The sequence below is a fragment of the Aspergillus oryzae genome, chromosome 5 (assembly GCF_000184455.2).
Source record: "Aspergillus oryzae RIB40 DNA, chromosome 5".
In the NCBI taxonomy this organism is placed as follows: Eukaryota; Fungi; Ascomycota; class Eurotiomycetes; order Eurotiales; family Aspergillaceae; genus Aspergillus; species Aspergillus oryzae.
In genome coordinates, this window is record NC_036439.1 from 708031 (window position 1) to 729530 (window position 21500).

At 48.7% G+C, this 21500-nt stretch overlaps 7 protein-coding genes across 7 annotated transcripts; 3 read left to right on the forward strand and 4 right to left on the reverse strand.

Moving 5' to 3' along the window:
• Nucleotides 1-150: 150 nt before the first annotated feature.
• AO090701000629 (Zn(II)2Cys6 transcription factor domain-containing protein) lies at nt 151-631 on the forward strand (the record flags this gene model as incomplete). Its single annotated transcript, XM_023237215.1, is given in 2 exon segments — nt 151-582; nt 599-631. 2 exon segments carry the CDS (start codon nt 151-153, stop codon nt 629-631), a joined length of 465 nt encoding a protein of 154 aa, XP_023092228.1.
• A 3506-nt stretch (nt 632-4137) lies between these two features.
• AO090701000626 (SMP-30/gluconolactonase/LRE family protein) lies at nt 4138-4926 on the forward strand (the record flags this gene model as incomplete). The annotated part of the gene is made up of 1 exon (XM_001823396.3): nt 4138-4926. One exon carries the CDS (start codon nt 4138-4140, stop codon nt 4924-4926), a length of 789 nt encoding a protein of 262 aa, XP_001823448.3.
• A 466-nt stretch (nt 4927-5392) lies between these two features.
• AO090701000625 (uncharacterized protein) lies at nt 5393-9133 on the reverse strand (the record flags this gene model as incomplete). Its single annotated transcript, XM_023237216.1, has 3 exons — nt 5393-7056; nt 7128-7919; nt 8965-9133. 3 exons carry the CDS (start codon nt 9131-9133, stop codon nt 5393-5395), a joined length of 2625 nt encoding a protein of 874 aa, XP_023092227.1.
• A 1358-nt stretch (nt 9134-10491) lies between these two features.
• AO090701000624 (uncharacterized protein) lies at nt 10492-11249 on the reverse strand (the record flags this gene model as incomplete). The annotated part of the gene is made up of 3 exons (XM_023237217.1): nt 10492-10706; nt 10776-10953; nt 11025-11249. The coding sequence occupies 3 exons, from the start codon at nt 11247-11249 to the stop codon at nt 10492-10494; spliced, it is 618 nt and encodes a 205-aa protein (XP_023092226.1).
• A 1938-nt stretch (nt 11250-13187) lies between these two features.
• AO090701000623 (uncharacterized protein) lies at nt 13188-15010 on the forward strand (the record flags this gene model as incomplete). The annotated part of the gene is made up of 2 exons (XM_023237218.1): nt 13188-13206; nt 13257-15010. 2 exons carry the CDS (start codon nt 13188-13190, stop codon nt 15008-15010), a joined length of 1773 nt encoding a protein of 590 aa, XP_023092225.1.
• A 1145-nt stretch (nt 15011-16155) lies between these two features.
• On the reverse strand, nt 16156-17895 carry AO090701000622 (putative amino acid transporter; the record flags this gene model as incomplete). Its single annotated transcript, XM_001823392.1, has 1 exon — nt 16156-17895. The coding sequence occupies one exon, from the start codon at nt 17893-17895 to the stop codon at nt 16156-16158; it is 1740 nt and encodes a 579-aa protein (XP_001823444.1).
• Nucleotides 17896-18504: 609 nt separating this feature from the next.
• Nucleotides 18505-20465, reverse strand: AO090701000621 (uncharacterized protein; the record flags this gene model as incomplete). The annotated part of the gene is made up of 5 exons (XM_023237219.1): nt 18505-18939; nt 19045-19370; nt 19423-19446; nt 19507-19997; nt 20206-20465. The coding sequence occupies 5 exons, from the start codon at nt 20463-20465 to the stop codon at nt 18505-18507; spliced, it is 1536 nt and encodes a 511-aa protein (XP_023092224.1).
• Between the last annotated feature and the right edge of the window lie 1035 nt (nt 20466-21500).

Consider the following 21500-nt stretch of genomic DNA (forward strand, 5'->3'; position numbering starts at 1 on the left):
CGTTTAGTATGTACTGTACTCCGTAAGTTATCAAGCAGATCATGGGACAAGGCGCGGGGAAACATTAAGGTATTATATAATCCCAGCCCCGGCCAACACGTCGCTCACCTGATCTCCGTTGAAGTAATTTCCCCATCCTATTCAATTACAATGGAATCTGCCTCCCGATCCAAAGGAAGGAGGTATGGCTTTGCGTGCTTGGTTTGCCGGCGCCGCAAGGTCAAGTGCGATGGCCGATGGCCGACCTGCGTCAACTGTGCACGATTAAAGGAGACATGTTCCTATAAAGAAAAAACTGCTTATACAGTTCGTCTAACCGAGGCACTGCGGTCGGAGCAAGCCCGGGTCCAGGAGTTTCAAAACAACATTAGAGAACTAGCCGCCATGGACAATGCCAGGCGAGACCTTCGCCTGGCAGATTTAGTATCTCAGCTTGACCTGAACAGGCCAGAGCCTGTCGAGCTAGCTCAGAGTACAGATGTTAGACCTTCATCTACTGATCGCGAAGCCCAGGACCGTTATCCGGCAGATGATATCTCTAACGATGTCGACACCCAGTTCAGTATAGACACGGAAGGAAGAGTAAGTCTCCTTGTAGCCCCTTATCTTATGCCAGCTGAACTCGCTCTGAGACCCATTCAGCAGCATTACTTTGGAGCGACCTCCCGGTTTCATCCTATACCAGGGCATGACCATCGGCACGATACCAAGGCGGAAATCAATAAACCAGAGACGCAAGAAATGGAAAACTACCACCGTAGATGGCTTTGCTCGAATGCTCGTTTCCAGGGCCCGTGGGAAAGAATGGCACATGCAAATATGAGTCATTATACCCATGTTGACCCAAACATTTGCTCCAGTCTTCTGGATGTATATTGGTCATGGCAGGCACCACTACATAACTGCATATATCGACGTTGTAAGAGAAATCCATTTTCCGTACGCCTTACGTTCTACAAATTCACCAACCAAATCCAGGCTTTTACCGGGACATGGCTCTAGGTGGCCCTTATTTTTCGCGATTTCTACTGAACGTCGTCTTTGCTCATGCATGTCGCCACATGCCCGAAGATGATCCCCGTTTCTCTCAATTTGAGCGTGGGGAGACATTCCTGCGAGAGGCGATGTTGCTTTTGATTGACGAAATGCAGCAAAGCAAGCCTCAGATACCCACCATTCAAGGCCTTTTGATTCTGGGAGGCCGCCAGTGTGCGGTTGGAAAGAGCAGCGAAGGATGGCTATACACCGGGATGGTAAGTCCCCCAACCCCCGTCGTTCTAGCGCCAATTCTTTAGTGACCATCTCAGGCAATCCGAATGGTGACTGACCTTGGATTACACATAAAAAGAAGCCAGGCTTCACTGTTGAAGGAATTCGAACCTGATGATTTAGAAGTCCGAAAGCGATTGTATCTGTCAGTCTATGCATGGGATAAGTGAGTTTCTCATAAGAGTCCTTAACTGTGGGTTTAGAGTGAGACTGATGGTCGGCCCCCTTGAAAGATCTATTAGTTTGTGCCTAGGGCGACCTCCATCCCTAAAGGATACACCGTATCTTCCCTCTACCCTATGTGTGTTGCATCCAGCCACAGACTGTAGTGTATTTATTGTCGCTTAGTGTTATTAACGATGTTTATAGTTGATCTATCAGATGAGGGTGAGCTGTGGCAACCACCCCATTTACTGGAGACCGACCAATTGTATCCAGAGACTAAGTGCCACAGTACATTGACGTTCGTGCATTTTTGCAATCTGGCCCAAGTATGTAATACGGGGGGTGCTCAACTGGCGTACCTACGATGACTGCTAATTATCTGGACTCAGATCATCAACGAGAGCTACAAAACCGTATATATTCATCCTTCTCGGAATATAAACCCGGATGATATATTCAGATTGGAGGAAAAACTAGTATCTTTCCACAAAAACCTGCCATCCTCGCTCAGATTCGAAGAAGGAGCGAATGTTCAGTTCTGCGTCCCACCCCACATCCTCTGCCTAAAGTAAGTGAGCACATGCCATACGGAGACCGACCAATGCTGAGCATGGGTAGTATTCTCTGCCATACTGTTTTGATCCTACTGTATCGACCTTTCTTTATTTGGTGTTGGGATGCAGAATTACAGAGGCACCCTCTAGCACTCAGGGCCCAGATTGTTTGCACGGAGCAAGCAGCTGGTGTCAACGACCTCTTCAGGGCATATGGACGGCTCTTCAACTTTCAGTACCAAAGTTACCTGGTGTCATATTGCGTCTACACTGCTGCAACGATTGATGTGAGGCTCGCACGACATGAAGACAAAGCGATCGCAGAGATGGCCACAGGCCGACTAGCGATCACACTTCGAATGTTGGAAACAGAAGTCAAGCAAACACCGGGTATTCGGCGAAGCATAGAGATCATTCGGTCTCAGATTGGTGCGCCGTTGGCGTCAAACCTGCAACGCCAGGCCAGGAGGTCGTCGGAAGTGCCCGATAGGGGCCCCTCAAATCGGGGAAAAGCGACTGGGATACCTCTCCAGTCCGTGATCGATACACTTCCTCAAATGGTGTCACCTCCACCAACCATGTCAAACACAAGCATATACGGTTCATTAACCGAATGCGTAGCCACAGGGCCATCTCAGCTACCCCTATTGGAAATGTCGGGAATCGTCGTGAATCCCAATCTATCCCTTGAGTCAGGCTGGCCTGATTGGTATATGAATGATTTTGGTGGTGGATTTGTGCCCGACATGGCTTAATAGACCTCCCTAGCACATGTAGTGGCCCTACATTATCTAAGCCGTGAGTCGATTCATTATCGGGCATCACAAAAGCCCAATGGCCCACTTGGTAATGGGCTCTAGATAGGTGCTGAGACTTGGTCAATGCGATTCCTGAATTTTACCAATCATTAAGCAATGATTGGCTTTCCGTTATTATCTCCGACATTTATCTATTTCGTCTGCATTCCTAATTGGACAGTCGGCATTTTAGCGAGAGTGTCGCTAAGATACCGAGCAACGCAGTGTTAGCGAGGATAATTGCCACTTTATTAAATGGTCTGTCGCGACTCAGTCGATGCCGAAGCAATCTCTGAATACCCGTCTGAAATCCCAATATCCCTGGCAATTTTAATATGATTGGAGTGGCGTGGCTAACATGCACAAAGACGTCTCTCGTGCTAGAGACTTCAACCATGTGGAACAACGTTGGGCAGTTCGCGATGCCTGCAGCGTCTCCAGAGAGAACATGCAGCGGAGAAGAGGACACAAAGGCATTGTGGCGGCTCGATGATTTCTTGGTTCCACTATGAGCGTGGTCTTGGTGCTCTTGGCCAGAGAACGAGACTAACCGCCATGTAGGCTTGACGTTCGTTTCGAAATATTGAAGACACTGTGATTCAGGAAGAGTGTGGCACATTGACGCTAGAGGTCCTCGACTTCGTCCTCGCCGATCAATAAACTGTAATACCTGGCGTGCTATGGTCCCTACCTTCCTCGCAGCTTTGGCCATCTTGGCCCTCCCCGCTCAGTGGGGTTGTCCACTAGACGAGGTTGTCGGTGTAATACCGAGTGCCTTGCTACCGTGAAATGTATAAGGAGGCAGGTTTGTCTCCACTGTTTACTATCTATGCTCTTCTGTGTATCTTCGGATGAGCAAGAAGCGATGGCTCTTTTTACTACCGTCCTTTTCTCCCTATTTCCTACAATCGTCTTTAGTAGTGGTCTTATCGTGGGACATTCCGTGGTGGAAGTCACACAGTCATTCAATGATGTCTTTCCTTACGAAAACTTCAATCGCAATGTGACTGTTCCTATGTGGGACACGAGCCTGCTGAATGGGAAGAATATGTCGGCCGCTCAAAAAGACCTGGAGACGATTGCCAATGCCTCATTTATAGTCTATGACTCAGCCTTCTACAACGTTCGTCTCTGATGGATTGCTATGCTGGAACAGAAAATTATAGCTAACATGCCACCATTAGCTGCTCGGTATTGCGGGACCTTTTGAACAGAAGCAGGTGGAGGAGATCTTCACCTTCCCCGACCCACCGCCGTATGCACAACGCCAGATCCATGATGGATCGGTCTATGTACCGGAAGAGAATGCTCTGTTTGTGGCCGAGCTGTTCTCCCCCAAAGAAGGGCACTCTATGAGTGCTATCCCTTACGTTTGGAGGGTAGATATTACGGACCCGGCATCCCCCAACACAACCAAGGTGTATCCGAACCCCCCATTGACAATTGCGAATGGAGCATATCTGTTCAATGGATCGGTGTATTGGGCACAGGAGGGGAATTTTACGACTCCTAGCTCCATCGTGCGCATGGATCCTAAGACGCTGAAGACTGAGGTGGTAAAGAATAATTTTTACGGCCATCGATTCAACTCATTGAATGACCTTGTCATCTCCGATGAGGGAGTGGCATTTTTTACGGATGGATACTATGGTTGGGACAACTTCAACGACACCCTCTTTCCCGAGTTAGCCAATGGTATCTACCGCTGGGATATGCGCACAGGAAACATCAAGATGGTTGCTGGCGCAGCCGAGGGTGCATTCTTCAACCCCAATGGCCTCGCATTCAGTCAGGACCAGACCAAACTATTTATCACCAACCGGGGGAATTCTAGCTCGGATCCCCATGGTGGCCGCACTATATATGTCCATGATGTCACCTCCTCCGGGTTATCAAACCGAAATGTGTTCTCATACTCTGATGCCGGATTTCCCGATGGCATTAAGACTGACAAGGACAACCGAGTCTATGGAGCGGTGACTGGATCGGTCGACGTATATGATTCTCGTGGCACACTCCTTGGGCGGATTAAAATAGCGGACGGTGATGTGGCAGTGAACATGGCATGGGTGGAAAATTGGCTCTATATTTTTAGCCGCAACAAGATTTATCGCGTTGAACTGATGACTTCTGGCCGCTAACTTCATGTGCTTTCTTCTCATGTATCCCTTTCTCTCAAATTTTGTCTGTTGACATTTTATGTACATCTATCCTGTCCAACAAGGATGCTTTTCAAGTTATGTTCACGGAACTCCCTGTTTGCGAGTACTTAAGTACTTAAGTCAGGGAATTGCGATATAGCGTCTTAGTGGTTAGATCAATCTCAAGCCAAAACTCTGGTCGTCGTGTCATACCTATTCACTGTTGGTATTCCGAAGCGTTCATGTTATATTCTCTCGTCGCCAACTGCGTGTGTCAAGGCGCTGGCTATGCTAAGACTTACTGAATATTAATATGATATATAATATTAAGTCTATAGCATGGCTCGAATGGATATAATATATGGATGGATATCGAAGGTAGATATTAGATACCACTGAATTATGAACAAACGTCGCTCAAACGAGATTAGAAATAGTTCCACATATATCATACATACACACTGTCTTAATACAGTCTCCCCAAAACGCTTTGTCCTGTCGATAATCTTCTATACTCCTCCAGGGCCGGACTCACAGACTTAGGGCGTTCAGACTCCGTCGACACCTTTGCCGCCGAAATCAACGGCGTGTGTTCCTCTGCCTTAGTCCGAATGTAATAATGCTCGTCGTCCTCTTCCATACCCACGAACCATTTCTCCTTGAATTGTGGACCCTGGGGCCCCGCACCACAAGCACCCTCTAGTCGCGATGTGGCCGGGCTGTTGATGGCCAGAGCGAATAGGTTTTGTGGCTCGGTGAAGTCGGTAAGCTGTCGGCCCTTTTCGCTCAACAGGTAGCCTAGACACAGAACACTGGTTACGAAAGTGAGGAACAATACTGGAAAGAAGACGTTCTGCCATTTCTCTGTCCCGCTGGATTGGTAGTCGACGACGCTCACGGTGGCGTTGAAGTACTGAGTCTCGGGTTCGGAGAGGGAGGCGTCTGAGTGATTCCAGTAGGGAAGGAAGGTGGCATTCTCCGTTCCCATGATCAAGGTATTCCCTGCCATCACTGCAAGTGCCTCCGCCAAAGATGGCAGATCGGGTTCAAGGGAGTAGCCGGAGGGCGTGAGCTGCATCAGTAATCGGGCATTGGAGGCCCTGCCATCATTGACTCCCGCATTCAAACTCAAGGAATTGCCCCATTCAGATGCAATGTTTTTCCAATCCAGGCTCCAGTTACCGTCCACTGCATCTGGGAAGAACCGATCGAACTGCCATGGGTTATCCGACTTTTCGCAGTCTGTGCTAAACCTCGCTCCACTGGCAGATGCAGTATATCGTACCGAGCAACGTGGTGTCTTTTTCGCCTTCATTGAGCATAGGGCATAGTCGATTTTAGTGGCATTTGGAGGCTTCCCAAGTACATACATTGTATTGCCGAATGGTGCGGAATGATTCAGGATCGTTTGATTTTCAAAGGGAAGCATTCCGAAGATTGGTGGACGCCATCCATACTTTGGTCCCCATCCGAAGATATCGTCCACAACAGTTCGATTCAGCCATGAGTTTGGCCATTTAGGTACCTCCTTCTCCTGTTCTGACCACTTCTCCACATCGAATTTCTTTCCAGGCCACATATCATATATCAGTGGCTTCAGCTCACTAGCGTTCATGCCCACACAAAGCACGTTCACGGCAGGACATGGAGCAGCAACCATCATGTCAAATTGGCCCTCCGATGAATTTTGGGGCTGTTTAAGACCGTTAACGGGGTCCTTTGCCGCGGCCAGAACTCCGGCATGAGGCATGGCAGCCGTCACATTCAAGACCATCCGGTTGTAGTGCAGTGACAACTCGGTCATGTTGCTGCGATCGATCCAACTTCCAGTCACTGTTGTGTTGTCGTGTATCGAGCCGGACGGAGGAGGTCGCTCTTCTAGCACAGCCGACGCGTGTTTGCCGTTGGTAATCATACTGCTCCATCCATTCAGATAAGCTATGTAGTTGTGATATGCCTGCCCGACGTGTTGCATTTGGAGACATGTTGTACCACGGTAAAGTGGATCCTCCTCATTAGAGATCGGTGTTTGGCAGTTGATACCCATGTAATAGGGGTTGAAGAAGTCAGTGGAAACATTCGCCCTTAGGGTTCGGTCTTCGTGCGGTCCTGCGAGCAACTTGGGTGATACTGAATGATCGTGGTCAGAATCATAGATGCCACCAGTGTCATCGTCAATGCGTCTGAGCGTGTGTACTTACCCAATGCCTCCGCCGCCGTTGTATACAGCATGGCGATGATAGTCGCCGTGAGAGTCATCGCACCGAGAAAGGTCAACGCTGAATATCGCAGAGTCTCCCAGTGAACAATCATCGACCCGGGCTGCATGATCCATGTCCGCATGCTCATATCTGAAATAGTGATGCCGTTGGAGTCCTTTTGGAGGGCCCGTCGACTCAAGAACTGCCCCAGACAAGCGACAAAAACCGTAACATACGCCAATTCGATTGTCTTGGCGAACAGCGCGCTCAGAAGGTTGGCTGTCGAGGCGGCGAGCTTGCCGTCCACTCCAACGTAGTTCCCATATCGCGGCTTCAGACACGCGACAAAGAAATACAACCCCGACCACACGGTCGCATACACCGCCAACACCAGGATAGTCATGGGCACCCAGCGAAACCAACGCTGGGCGATTGTATCTCTATGCGGACATCGTACCTCGCTGTCCAAAAGCGCTGTTTTCGAAGTGTGCGACCGCGGCGTTGCGTGCTCCGACAAGTGCGGGGAACGCGATTCTCCCCGCGGACGCACTTCCTCCAAGCCCTCAACGAAGTGGATGGATGCCGGTCTGCGTCTCGCATTTCGGATTCCTAAGCCTACGGTTGAAGAGGTCTCATGGTGGGAGGCGATGTCCTGCTCCTGGTGCGAGGAGGGTGCGCGCTCATAGTGGATGTGGGAACGGTCGGGAGGGTTCGGGTCGAATGGGCTCCAAGACCTCTGTGGTCGGTCAAATTCGGTGGATGATAATCTCGACAACGGAGGTAGAAGGTATTCTTCATGATGTGAAGGCATGATGCCCAGTCAACGACATACGGTGGTCAATGAAGACCTTCATCGGGGCGAGAGGAAAACCCACGCGAGATAGCCCCTCTAAGCAAATATGTATTCACTCCATTAGCTAGGAAAACGCGGCAATCTCCACGGTTCTCAAGCTAGACGGAGTACAGCTTGAAAAGGAAATGGTCCAGCCTCAAATCCTTTGGCCGGGTCGTCTGTCAAAACGACAGGGTTCCTTGTGGATCTCTGCCCGAATCGTGCGTATTTCCACCAATCGTCCTCATGCGCGAGTCAGACGGTTGTTGGTTGCCAAGAGGGCCGTTCAGTAAAAATAGATTAGCGGTGTTTACTTCGTACAACGAAGTCGCAGATGGCTGATTTATCCACCCCAAGATGGTGGGATCAACCTTTGGCAGGTTGCCTTAGGGTTGTGGGGGTCAGATGGCATTCTGGTCGCACGGATACATGCGTGCACGCCGAGACATAAGAATGTCAGTTCAAACTCAGGATTCGTAATCATGCCAAGTTACAAAGTACAAACCAGTGCGTCTGACAAGCAGGAAATGACCCCACTATTCACCAGAGCTGCCAATCCGTTGAACTGCTTCCTCTTACCAGTAAGCAGCCACCTCGTAAGGTATCGGGTCCCACTGCTGCGGCTGAATTTGGCCTAGAATCCTTAAGCCTAATTTAATCAACTGTTTTAACAGTGCTCCAGGGTATCTTGTTACATGTCTGGGTGTCAACTATCAGCACTAGCGAAACTGGACATATTTCCTTTGAGGGAAGTAGAAAAAACTGAGTCGTTTTCTCCAAGTCAAGGTCGGCCTCGTGATGTCTAGTCTCTATGATCTACGGTACAGCCACGAAGTAGATAGAACGCTACTATTGCCCGCCACATTAGCTCCACGGTTTTCCACGTTTTCTAAATGCGTAGTAAGAGCGAAGGAGGGCTACTCCGGCAGGGAATACGGCTTGGTCGAACCCGTTGGTATCAGAAAAAGTCTTAGTAGCACGGAAGCCCCGGCTCTCTATACTCACCTGGTTTTGTCTCCAGATGACCTGTGGGACACACTTGGCTTGGGGTCCTATATACAGAGAAGGTGTGGGCCAGTTTCTCTGCAGTATACCGAACACAGTGTGCCACGTTCGCAGTCCGTTTGTTTGCTATGAGACTCAGACAGCTATTTAACCTTACTGGGTGAACCATTGGGCGTGTGAAAGGTTAAGCAGCTGCATCTGTGAACAGCATTCCGGTTTTCCAGCCCTACTCCAATGAGATAGTGCTTCGTTGGTTCTACAGTGGAGCGGGCCGAGCGTCTATTGGAGAAAGGGTATGGCTACAGTTAGAATGATCTTCTGATTTGCAGGAAGAAAGGATGACGACTGCAGTTGGCCCTGGAAGGTAATGCAGGTGGTTACCATGCATATACTAGCATTACGAAGGCTTTGATCGGGCTATAATTAAGCACTTGCAGAGTCAGATGGCATTTGAAATCCAGGGTAATGCGAAGATAATACAGATAAAAGAATAGTTCCATTCACAGTTTAAGTCGAAGTATGCATATTCCCGTCACTAGTTCCCGTAGGATTGAGCAGTCCATGGTATAGAATAGCAAGCTCCGATAGAAGCCATTCTAGCCAATCCTGAAGAAAGTTTGAGAGATTACGCCACATCCATCTAGTCGTTGGATCCATGCCCATGAAATACAAGTTGGCGGTCATTTGTGTAGATGTGGCGGAATCACGAGGTCCTAAACCGGTTGCAATCCGGGCTAGGGCGCTTGCCACCAAATAATACTTTCATGCAGTCATCTGTGGTAAGTATTTGGAACGGAATTCATGTCGTGATGCGTTGTTGCGAGCTCAGGCTCAAAAGCAGCTGCCAGGATCAATGCTCACACCTGTAGGGCAATAGCCTTTCCAAAGATAGCTTGCTGCATGATTCCTGCTAATTTACATCTAACAAGTTCGTGCGGCTCGATAATACTGGTACTAAGATTGGGTTTGCCGAGATCTTCGTCCATGACATTATCTATTACACTCTTCAAACAGCTTTAGCTTTACCGTGACGCGATAGATAGTACTCCGGTACATTGACCCAGTTCTAGTCATCGATTGTTCACAAGTGCCGACTTGCCAAGACATACTGGGCTCTTACTACTTAGGTCTAACCCAAACCATAACTGATATAAGAGCTAGACACGCCTTGGCTCTCTCATCCGTCTTCGGCACTATGTGTACTAGTGTGAACCAAAGGTAAACAGCACTCGTAGCGTGTATAATACCGATAAACTATACTATAGAAGCTAATATTAAAAAAAAAAAAAAAAAAAAAAAAAAAAAAAAAAAAAAAAAAAGACTAGATTTAGAAAAATAATGGCCTGCCTGGCCACATAGGTGGCATGTTCGAGCTTTAGACTCCCGAAAGAACACATCCGAGTTGATGGCAAGTTCTTTCAAGAAGACAATGGCATCACCCGCAGTAACAGGGTCCTTTAGTTCATCCAAGCCATCAATAACAATGAGAGCACAAAAGGGAACATGAGACCGAGACTTGCACTATCGTCAAACCCTTTCTACGTCCCGTCTCGACCATTCGTATACTTCAATGTCTTGATTCTGGTCGCAGGGTACAGTGTTTGCAGGAAATCGTTTTGTCATCTTCCTCCGCGCCAAGGAAATTACACTGCGAGCAAGAGGAAGGAGCTTGATTAGAAGTTGTCTGAGCTCCATCCTTCGGTTGGAAGATACGCCATGTTCCTCTAGGCTCATAAGGACATCTAATTATACGTTAAATGGGTATGATTCTTAATGAAAATGAACTTATCTAAGGAAGGTATCGTACTAACTATAGCTTTGTTCATCAATCTGCCCTCGCACACGAGAAAGGTGGCGCTTGATCTCCCCGAGGACCTTCTCGTATTCAGGGTCATCAGCCCCATAAAATTTGCACATATCCATCTGATTCCTGTTGATGTGATCATTGCAATCGTTTATGCCACCTTCAGACGAATCATCCTCAACCACCTACCCAAAACGTATGTGCATAGTTAGCAAGCATTGCAAGGAAGACCAAACTGGACAAATTGCACTCTCACCTTGCCTTGAGACCCTGGGACTCCCGTCATGCCCTTGCCCTCTTGAAACGTACTTGACTCGAAACGGTTGAGCTTCGCCATATCCTCCTCAGTATTCAAATAGTCGCTTGGTATGTTCGTCAATATCTCCGAGTTTTCAGTCAACGCCCGCACAATGTTTTTATTGTACGGTTTCATAGTGAGGACCGACGTAGCATGGGCCACCATCTCACCGAATCCTGCCATGCCGCTGCCACGATGAGGCGTGCCAAAGAATATCACAGCAAAAACGGATTCCGCGACTGCGCGGAGGTCCCTCGCACGCTTTCTCCGGGATGAGTTTAAGGCCTGAGTTCACACGTCGATCAGCAAATATGGCAATCACTCGTTGAACAGTATGGATATTTCTCACGGCTTTAATCATCAGTCTGCCGAGAGAGTGCGTGATGAAAATCAGTGGGCGACGCTGGCATTCCTGACGAACCCTCGCCACTGCATTCAGTAGTGTTTCAGCCTGTCCACTAATAGTGGAGAAGTTGGCCGTGTTGACAAGCTTGACAATATCTGAATCGTATCCGCAGGTCATGATGCGGGCAGATGCGCAAGATCTTTCCTGGGAGAGAAGATCTTTCGGATATGCTCTGGGATTCTTCTTTGCAATCCGCTTGAGCTTCCTTTGCCCCCGAGCGTCTCCGCAATAATCTTGAAAACCACGTCCTTATTCCGCCTTTGGTCTTTTTGCTAGCTGGTGTATCCTGATCTGCTTTCTTGATGGCAGACCAGGTTTTCTCAGGGTGGCCCTGTAAACCGTGGACGAAAATAATATCAACTTCAGGATTGTGTACCGCATCTTGGAGAACCGTAAAGCCACTGTCATTAATCTTGCCCTGAGGTGGACCTGTTGACATTTCGTCAATAATAAATGAAGGAAATCGAAATGGGAAGCAATAGTTGGGTACAATAGTTGTTGTCCTTTGCCAGCCACTTAAACCACACGCAGGGCTGGTGAGGGTAGTAAAGCTTCTTATGTGACATTCCCCAGGCTGACTCGTCTAGGATAGACACCATTGCGACTGACTGATTGCTTGTCCTACGCTCCACATGTGTAATCTCGGACAGGGTCGGCCAGGCTCTATCAGTCCTGGTGATTTGAACCCCTCGTCCTATGGCGCACATCACAAAAGTCGTGGGGAGAACTGTTTGTCTAGATGGTCAGCCCGCGTCAAATATTGAGTCGCCTATTGGTCTGATGCTACAGGAGTCTATTTTCGTCTCTCTGACCCTCCAGCAAACCTGCTAATATGATCTTTGATTAGCTGGTGTGTCTTACATCGATCGATACACTAGGATAGCCTGGTAGGCTACGCGCCACGGCCCGGGGCGCTGCAAAACTTCTCAACTGTACCTCAAGTACAACCTAAACAATGATAAGGATTCAAGGTTCGAAGTTGAGCCGTTTCCCAGGTTGAGGATCAAACTTCACATTCTCTGCGGCAAGCCTAATTGAGGTGATTCTTATCTGTCCATCGGTCGTCTCTTGCTCCAGTTATTTCGATATTTGTACGCATTATCAATAGCCTCGAAGGTTCCCCCAATGTGGTATCCCCTAAGCAATGGTCAGCCCAAGGGAAGTAATTTGGAAATGTCCAACATAGTCAGTCAGGGAGATATACGCAGAGTAAGCATATAGAGCAAGCAGAATTGCAGTGAGCCTCATATCATGGTCCTAGTACAGGAATATATCAGTTGGTGTTCAAAAATTATGGTTGTCTCGCCGCCTTAACGGTATACCTGCTGCTTTAACAAAGAGATCAACACGATGTTTCTCTTTAACCTTTATGATTTATCTAACAGAAAGAATGGCAAGAACTTACCTGGAAAGATATTTACATATCAGCATATAATCTAGTGAAATTTCTGAACCTAGTTGAACCTTTGTGGCTTTTTCCGAAGAGAAAAAGTGTTGAGAGATGAAGATGTCAAAGTCTTGGTCTACTACTAAAAGAGGTGCTTGCCTAAATGAGGCATAGCTTGCCGTCAACCTCCAGCATCAAGATACCTCGTCCTCGCTTCTGTTTTTATCTTCCTCGCGTCAGCATCCCCTTCGCCTCAGTGACCCCACTATTTTGCACTGCCCACGAGCGCTTTCGCGTTCTAACCCCGTTGCTCTTGATCCATGCCAATATGTCCCCGTTGTTGAACAGTCCAATCAAGCCAATAAGATCAAGATTGGGATGTAAAACTTGCAAGTAGGTCCTTGCTTTCTTTTCGTAGTTAGTGTAATTAATATTGAGCCGCTTTCTAGAATTCGAAAAGTCAAGTGTGGAGAAGAAAAGCCAAACTGTGTCCGATGCACCAGCACAGGCCGTAAGTGCGAGTATGCAGGCACATCCTCCGGTACCTTCTCTTCTACACCTTCCACCACCTCGATACAGGAGTACCCGCTTTCATCAGTACCGAATACGGTGTGGCGAGAGCGTCGTGCCTTTGCCTACTACTTCCAGCAGGCCGCCCTGTCTATCGGTGGTGGACTAGATGTTTACTTCTGGCGTACTGTCGTCCCGCAAGTCTGTCGAAGTGAGCCAGGCGTATGGGACGCCATCATCGCACTCAGTGACCTGTTCGAGAGTCCCGAAGAGCATTCTCGCCCACCCACTGAAAAGCGCCGAGACGCGCTGGGCTGGTATTCACGTTCGGTGTCTGCTATCCGGCAGCGAATTGAGCGTGGTGGCATAGATATCTTCGTCGGGCTTATAAGCTGTATTCTCTTTATCAGCATCGAAGCCATCCAAGGAAATGAACAAGAGGCACTACAGCTGTATGGTCAAGGTGTCCATCTCATTCGCATGTTGCGCACTCAAATAGCTTGTGGGGTCATATCAGCAACACATGCTTCCTTGTTAGAGGAGACAATCGTCCCGATATTCGTACGTCTAGGGGTAGTTGCTCTCACCATTGCTCATCTTCCAGTGAGCGGTCTACTCCTGGACAATGATCCTGTACCGGTGCAAGAGTTTGTCACCCTCAAGTCTGCTCGGGAGGCCATCGCTCGCTTAAGCATGGAGATCCAGCTGTTTGAACGCACTTGCATAGAGCACCGACACGAGTTTCGCGCCTCGTATATGCACCCGGACTTTGTGGCCCGACAAAAGGTCCTGTCAGCTAAATTAAGGAACTGGCATACTGCCTTTACCGTCCTCATAGATGGCCTGCGCACGAAAGACGGTTATTCACTGCAACAAATTGGCACAGGCGCCCTTCTTTTAACTTACTACGAAATGTCATTCGTGATACTCGCAACCTGCACATCGTCTTCACACATGATATACGACACTTATACACCAAGCTTCCAGAATATAATTGAACAGTCTGGGGTCGCTATGAATGCTTTAGCACGATCAGACGGCACACAACCGCCGTTCACATTCGAAATCAACGTCGGTTTTCCGCTTTGGTTTACCTGCCTCAGGTGTCGTGAACCCAAGATTCGACGTATGGCACTAGCTTTGTTTCGCCGAGGACCTCAGGCGCAGGCTTTCTACAACTCTGCTGGAGCAGCAGTCCTTGGTGAAAGGGTCATGCTGCTAGAAGAAGCGCTAGCAATTAGAGCAAACCAAGGCAAAACCAAGCCTCTGAAACTGGACTCAACCAAAACAGCTATAGATAGTCATGCCTATAGTGCGGGCCATAGTAGCGACGCTTCCAGCGTCGATTCTAGCTATCTCCCTGTTACTCAAGACACCAAACTTGAGGCACACTCATATCCGGTGCCGGCAGGCCGGGCAGCCACGACTCCCACCACACTATTCGTTCCGGAAGAGGCACGCCTTGGACCCATTGGCATCTTTCGGTCACAAGACGGATTCCCGCCAGGAACAAAAGAGGAAGAAGTCGAAAAGTGGAACAAAAGGCGCGATCAGCGCTTTTTACGATTCTCCCGGAACGAGCATGACCAAGCCAGCGACACTTGGCATGTTGTTCATGAATATGTTCCTATTGATGTTTAATTAGAGTATGAACTATCTTAATGTGTATCGCATAACCCGTAGCCAACTGAAAGTACGCCGTAAGACGCGATAGCAATTACTCATCAACTTACTTGCCGTTAAAGTTCAGGTTTCCCACCTAGAGTCAGGCACACATACCTGCAGATCTTATTTCTAAAGCTGTGGGTGCCAAGCCTAATATGTGGTGGCTGTTATTCCATCTTAAACCACACACCGGCTATCTTTATAAGCTTATTCACAAGGTGCTCCGTAGGAGGTATCTCCTACCTGGAGCTTTATTGGATCGAGACACAGCCAGCAAATGCACCGTGTATACAATACGCAGATATTCTTGATTCCTTGCATCTTGGGTGCCACTTCAGCCGGCCATCTTATAGCAAAACCCCACAGGAAATGTTGGAGATGTTGAGCAGTTACGAACTCTCAGGCGGGATTCAGTGCACTCTACAACAACTAGATCAACAATTTGATTACGGCACTTATGCAAAGGCAATAACTTTACGTTTCAACGGACAAACTATGAGTATGTCGATATGTAAGACGACGCGCTTGAGCAACAGCATTCCTGTTTGTGACCGTGATATACCTTGCGGATTTGAGTCAACATAGATCATGGCTGCATAAATCCGCCTCTCCCCAAATAGCCGAAGCGTAGCTAGGCATCTTACATGAGCTGAACTGCAGGTGTAACTTGGAGGGAAGAGGGGTCAGGCGCAGCTAGGTGGAACGGCGCACATGTAGGAGCACTCTAACAATAGTGGTTCTAGGTAGCATATATAGAGGTACGCGGCCGCCGCTTCGCAAAGGAGCCTCGCCAGTCAGAATCTACACGTGCATTGCCTAGCTGAATGTCATCAGCCTTCATCTATATCATTAACATCAAGATGACCAGCGGAATCCACGTTCACCCTCCGTGGCCCTACCAGTCCAGTGACAATGCACCGGTGCCGTAGCCCTATACTACGACCCCAGCAGAACTACACCCAGTCGGCACAACTAGTATTCTTTGAAAGTTTCCCTGTACTCGATGTAGCAAACAGTAGGCAGCAAGTCTTACGCAAAAGTCAGCATCAACTCTACATCGACATCGTTCGAGCAATAATATGAAGCAAATTCACCTTCCAGACCCCCTGTTGTGAGATCTGTCATGGACTGCCTTGAACCCAAACAGCCAACGTAGCAATGGTAGTGTAAATCATAAACACGAAACCAAGCACCATCATAGCAATATCTCCCCGTTTCTCCCACGGAAGCTCGGCCACGCCTTTCCAATGCAGATACGCCGGGTATATATAGACCAGCGGTACACACGCAAACGACCCGATTATGGAAACAAATTTGTCCAAGTCACCCGCACCAACGGAGGAGATGAAGGCACAGCATAAAACGAGGACCATTCGGAAGATATTCTTCTTCCATTTGATTGACGTGTCACCTTTCCCGGACTTGTGCCCAAAGAGCTTGCCCTCCATGATACGGGTAGCTGGAAACAGTTGAATTGGAGCGCCCACTAGGATTGCAAGGGAGTAAAGAAATTGGATCGTGTTGACAAGTCTGTCTGTTTGGGGGAAATTGCTGAAGATCTCTGTCTGAGTCCGGTTACCGAATGTAGCATAAGATAATGCGCCCACTGCTGTGAAGAGTGTAGTGATGATCGCCATGACGATGTATAGAAGACGGTCGAAATGTTGCGGCTTCCTCATTGAGGACTGGATTGGCAATACGAGACCGATACCTTCGAAGGTGAAAATCGACGAACCGATGGTCAGCGTGAATGAGTGCGGGTTGAATAGCTCGACGGTTGGGTCTGCTCCCGGTCGCGTTACGAGAGTCGCAACGTCGTACCAGTAGATATATCCTAGTCCCAGGAGAATGAACACATCGGAAAGCAGCGCTGCCGGACCCAGCTTAGAGATGTTTCGAATCCAAGCGAGCGGAATGAGCACGAGCAATTGGAGCAAGATCAAACTCCCCGTCGAGATATTAGTCGCCATGGCCTTTAAGAAGGCCTGAATATTCTCGGCGGTGAAGATGAAACACGTGCACACGAAGCCAATCTGAGAGATGGTGATGGACGAGAGGATAAGGGACCGGAGACGAGGTCCTGCAATCCGCTCACCAATTTCGCCATAACCCCCACCATATTGTCGACGACACTGCAGGAGAAGGCGAAAGCACACAGTGGTGATCAACGCAACCGTCACTAGCGTAATCGAGGAAAATAAAATTCCTCCGTTGCGGAATGCTTTGGGCAGGAAAATAATGCCTGTGCCAACGAACGCCTTCAGCAGTGTGAAAAATGTTTTCATATTGGATGCGTCACCCGGACGGCCGACTCGTGAACGCCGCCGGGCCCTCTGGATCAAGGGGGTTTGCTCCCATGGCAATGTCCTAGTTTCCCGGTCTTCGCTGACCACCGAATCTTCCTCCGTCTCTGCTAGATCCTCGCCGGCAAAATTACCATATAGATCGAGGAAATCGAGGAAGGACGTCGTCACCCCCGGAGAATCGAAATTGCCATTCTTGTGCTGTTGCACGAAATGGCGACGGAAGCTGCCGGGCTCCATAGCTGCGACACCCTCTTCTATTGCATCTTCCGCCTCTCTTGGGGGAACGGAAAAGCTTGCGGCCCGTTTATCTATCTTCGCCTGCTTAGACTTGGCTTCAATCCGGTAAAGGTCACGGTGTATGTCGCCACCTTGAAGTAGGAGAGAGGACTGCGGTTCCGGGCTGTCCTCCGCACCTTCGTGGGTCGTTTCTGAGGGGGCAAAGGTCTCATCCTGCAGCGAGGCTGTGAACTGAGGGTTGAGGTGCTGGGCCAGGATAGCCTCGCGGGCCTCGGAGTCCTGGTCTCGAGGCGTGGAGCTAAGGTACTGGTCGGACATGATGAAGCTGGGTGGTTACACGGTTCGTAGAGTGAGCGACGGATCAAGGAATTTCCAGGAACCGACGCGGGGAAGATCAGTCACATTCTGCTGAATGCGAACAGAGGAAGAAAACCTTTCTTTTCGGGACGGCGAAGAAGAATATAGAACAAAAAGACGTCAGAAGACGACGTCACTCTGCAGTCTCTACGGAATCACTGCGGTCACATGACGGGGCTATACGAAACAAACAAGAACGCCTTCTAGTCCTCTTCGAGACTAGATGATCACACCGCCTGACTCGGGTCTGTCATTGGTTGGAATCGGTTTGCATCCATTGCACCCTTGCATCACCAGTTGGTTCCACTCGTTTCCAATGTGAACAATGGGTTCGTGATACGTAGTATGAGGTCTTTACGAACAAGCAGAATTAATTGTTCTTCTTTTCAATGTCTTTTCTGTATCCACTCAGTTTGTCTAGTTCAGTAATGCGGGACAATGCACAATTTCTATCCTACTTCATTGATCTCCACTAATAATCCGGATACACGATATATATTTTAACGAGTGCTAGTACTGATTTGATCATGCATGGTCCATCAACCATAGTACTTAAACTAAAGGAAGTCCTCATTCGACCAGCCTTACCCTTACAACGGGTCCTCTATACACCTTCCGCGCGTAAGCGTGGTAGTATGCCATGGCAAAGAGAGTCACGCCGCTGAATATGACGATACTCCAGTTCATTGACTGCGCAGTGACATGACGCGTGACTGGGAAAAAGCTAAACACAAAAATGACCATTAAAACGAGAATCGAAATCGAGTCGATGACCGGCGTGAACTTTCCCATGCTCCAGCGTGCTGGAGGCAGGGGTTGGTTTCTCCATCGACGGAGGCGGACGCAGCTAATCGAAATGATGTACGACGACAGGAGAGCCGCAGTTCCCAGGGACATAATGGCATTAAAGGCCACGGATGAGCCGATGTTGATAAGCGAGAGGAGAGACACGATGATAAGGCTGAGGAATAAGGCATTGAGTGGAACGGTGAAGGTAGGGCTTATCTGCAATAAGTCGGAATGTAAACAACATGAATCTGACATCTTTTCCATTTTCCCTCTTATATTTCCTTTGTTTCTTTGCCAGGGAAGAAAAGTGCACATACGAACCTGACATAGGATTCCTGAAAATGGGAGGCCTTGGTCCCGGGCGAAGGCATAGACCTGCCGCGATGTCGTCGCAACGTTGCTGATGGCAGCGCAGAACTGCATGACCATAATCACTACTGTCATACCAGTTGCAGCTTTCACAGATCCGGTGGAGTTTAGGAAAACTTGGATGAAGGGGAAGCCTGTTTGAGACTCCAACACTTCATCAATGTTTCCCACGCAGAATGCGTAAGTCACAATCATGACGAATCCCGTCGCGCCATTCAGAATAAGAGTCCAGATCATTCCTTGCGGAAGTACGCGAGATGCATCCTGGATTTCTTCGGCTGTATTTCGTGAGCTTAGTGTCTGGACGCTGGGAAGAAAAGAGTTTCTTACACATGTGGACAGCTGAGTCGGGGCCTTGATGCGATATAACTGCTGATTAGACCCTCCGTTTTGGTCGGGCTTCTGGACACTTACCAATCAATGCATATATCGGCCCAACCAGTCCTACTAAGCATGACAAGCCATTGCTACCCCAGTCGCCGCGATCCTCAATAGACCCAAATACTTCCGATGGTGCTACGGAAGGCGACAAGACCCAGAGGGGAATCAGGATACCAAAGAAACCAAAACAATGGACGATCAAGATAACCCCCTCGATCAAGGGTAGCTTCTGGGCTAAGAATGTGTTGAACATCAACGCGACGACTGCTACTGCGATAACCAACAGCGTGACATGCCATGGCTCATAGGTATATGAATCGGGATAGTTGATGGCAATCACACCGACCAACATGTTGGCTACCGTGTATGAACAGCCGGCGATCCCAGTATGCCAGCCTAGCACGCACACCCACCCGGTGATGTAGCTCAAGGGCTTTTGACAACTCCGGGGTGCGAATTCTGATACCCAATGGTATTGGCCGCCGGACGTGGGCGCCCTAGTCTTTATTGTCAGTGGACCAGAGCTATGGGCTGGTTATGTGATTTGGGAGAGCGATACATCGAAGCCATCTCCGCCATCGAGAGAATCACAAAGCTGAATCCTATTAGACCTCCAAGGTAGGTGTATATCATACCCCCCTTTCCGCCATTCGTCAAGCCATTTGAAGAGCCACTGATTGAATGTCAATCATAACTGCACTTTTCTAACTTAATAGGCAAGGTGGCACTAACAAGAGTACCGCTTCCCAAGTGCACATCAACACTGCACTGAAGCCGAGGACAGATAGAAACCGAAAGTTCCGCTGCAAGCCATTAATCATTTCAGTATATGCCACCCTAAGAATGTATCTGCAATCGCTTACATTCAGCTCCTGATCCCTGCCCACACGCCACATGTCCATCATGTCCTGTACCGTCCCATGTTTATCAGAAGGATTGTCTTCGGGTGCTGTGGCGTATGCCACTGACCCTACTGCTTTCTCGGTCCGCATTGTCTGTGGGATATATTGTACCAGGCAGTGCCGAAACGTGTAGGGCTAGAGGGACGTTCAGGAGTTGACAACGGAGGGACACAATCTTTCAAAATTTATGGGCGACAATTTGCACACTGTGCTTCGGAACCGTGCGTCTTTAGGAGTATTCCTTGCATGGGCCTAGACAAGGATTATCATTCCGACAGCTACGCTGCTCAGAGGGTCCACCGTCAAGCCAGACATTTTAATCCCGGCAAACGGCCGATATCCCAGCAAATAATCACCTGTAGCCCGATGTAACGTTGAACAACTCGGGTAAGGGAGTCTGGTTAGAATGAACCTCTCAGGAAAACACCTTCGTGTCCAAAGGGAATATTCGACTGACAATATGTTATAGCATCTTTCAACCCGTCCCCATAAAGCCAATAAGTACTATCCTGTACAGGCTTTGGAATTGAAGTACGATCGACACATAAGCTTGACCTAAAGCCCACCGACCACCTTAGTGGATTCCTTCCGGCCGTGAACCAGGGTGGTATGGTCCCATTCACTTGAAACGTCACCCTTTATCCTATGATTTGGCTCCATATTGCTACTAATTGGCTGCGGTACAAGTCTAGATGACTCCGTTAAGAACATAGTACGCTAGTGGCCGATCCCTGCCCTGCTCAGTATTGGAAACCCCCGGTCTCCTAGGAGCTGGACAAGACTTGGCCCCTGATGAGTGCGACAATTCGCGTAGTACCTGTACCTCGGTCGGAAAGTCCCGATCGCCCACAAAGATACTTGATACCATCGACTATAATGTATTCCTAGCTGAATTCAGTAGATGGTCTAATTGATGTTACCTTTGAGCGTTGGTGGAGAGCCCTTGATCTATCGCTATAATCATGGTCTATTAAGCGGCATGGACATTGAGTTATATTGTATCTTCTACTCCCTAGATGGCGGGGATCTGAAATTGCATTTCCTTTCGATCGGAGAAGGAAAAAATGTCTCCACACCTGTCCTCCCCAAATCTTGACTCTGGTCTTCTTCCTCTCGCGACTGAGT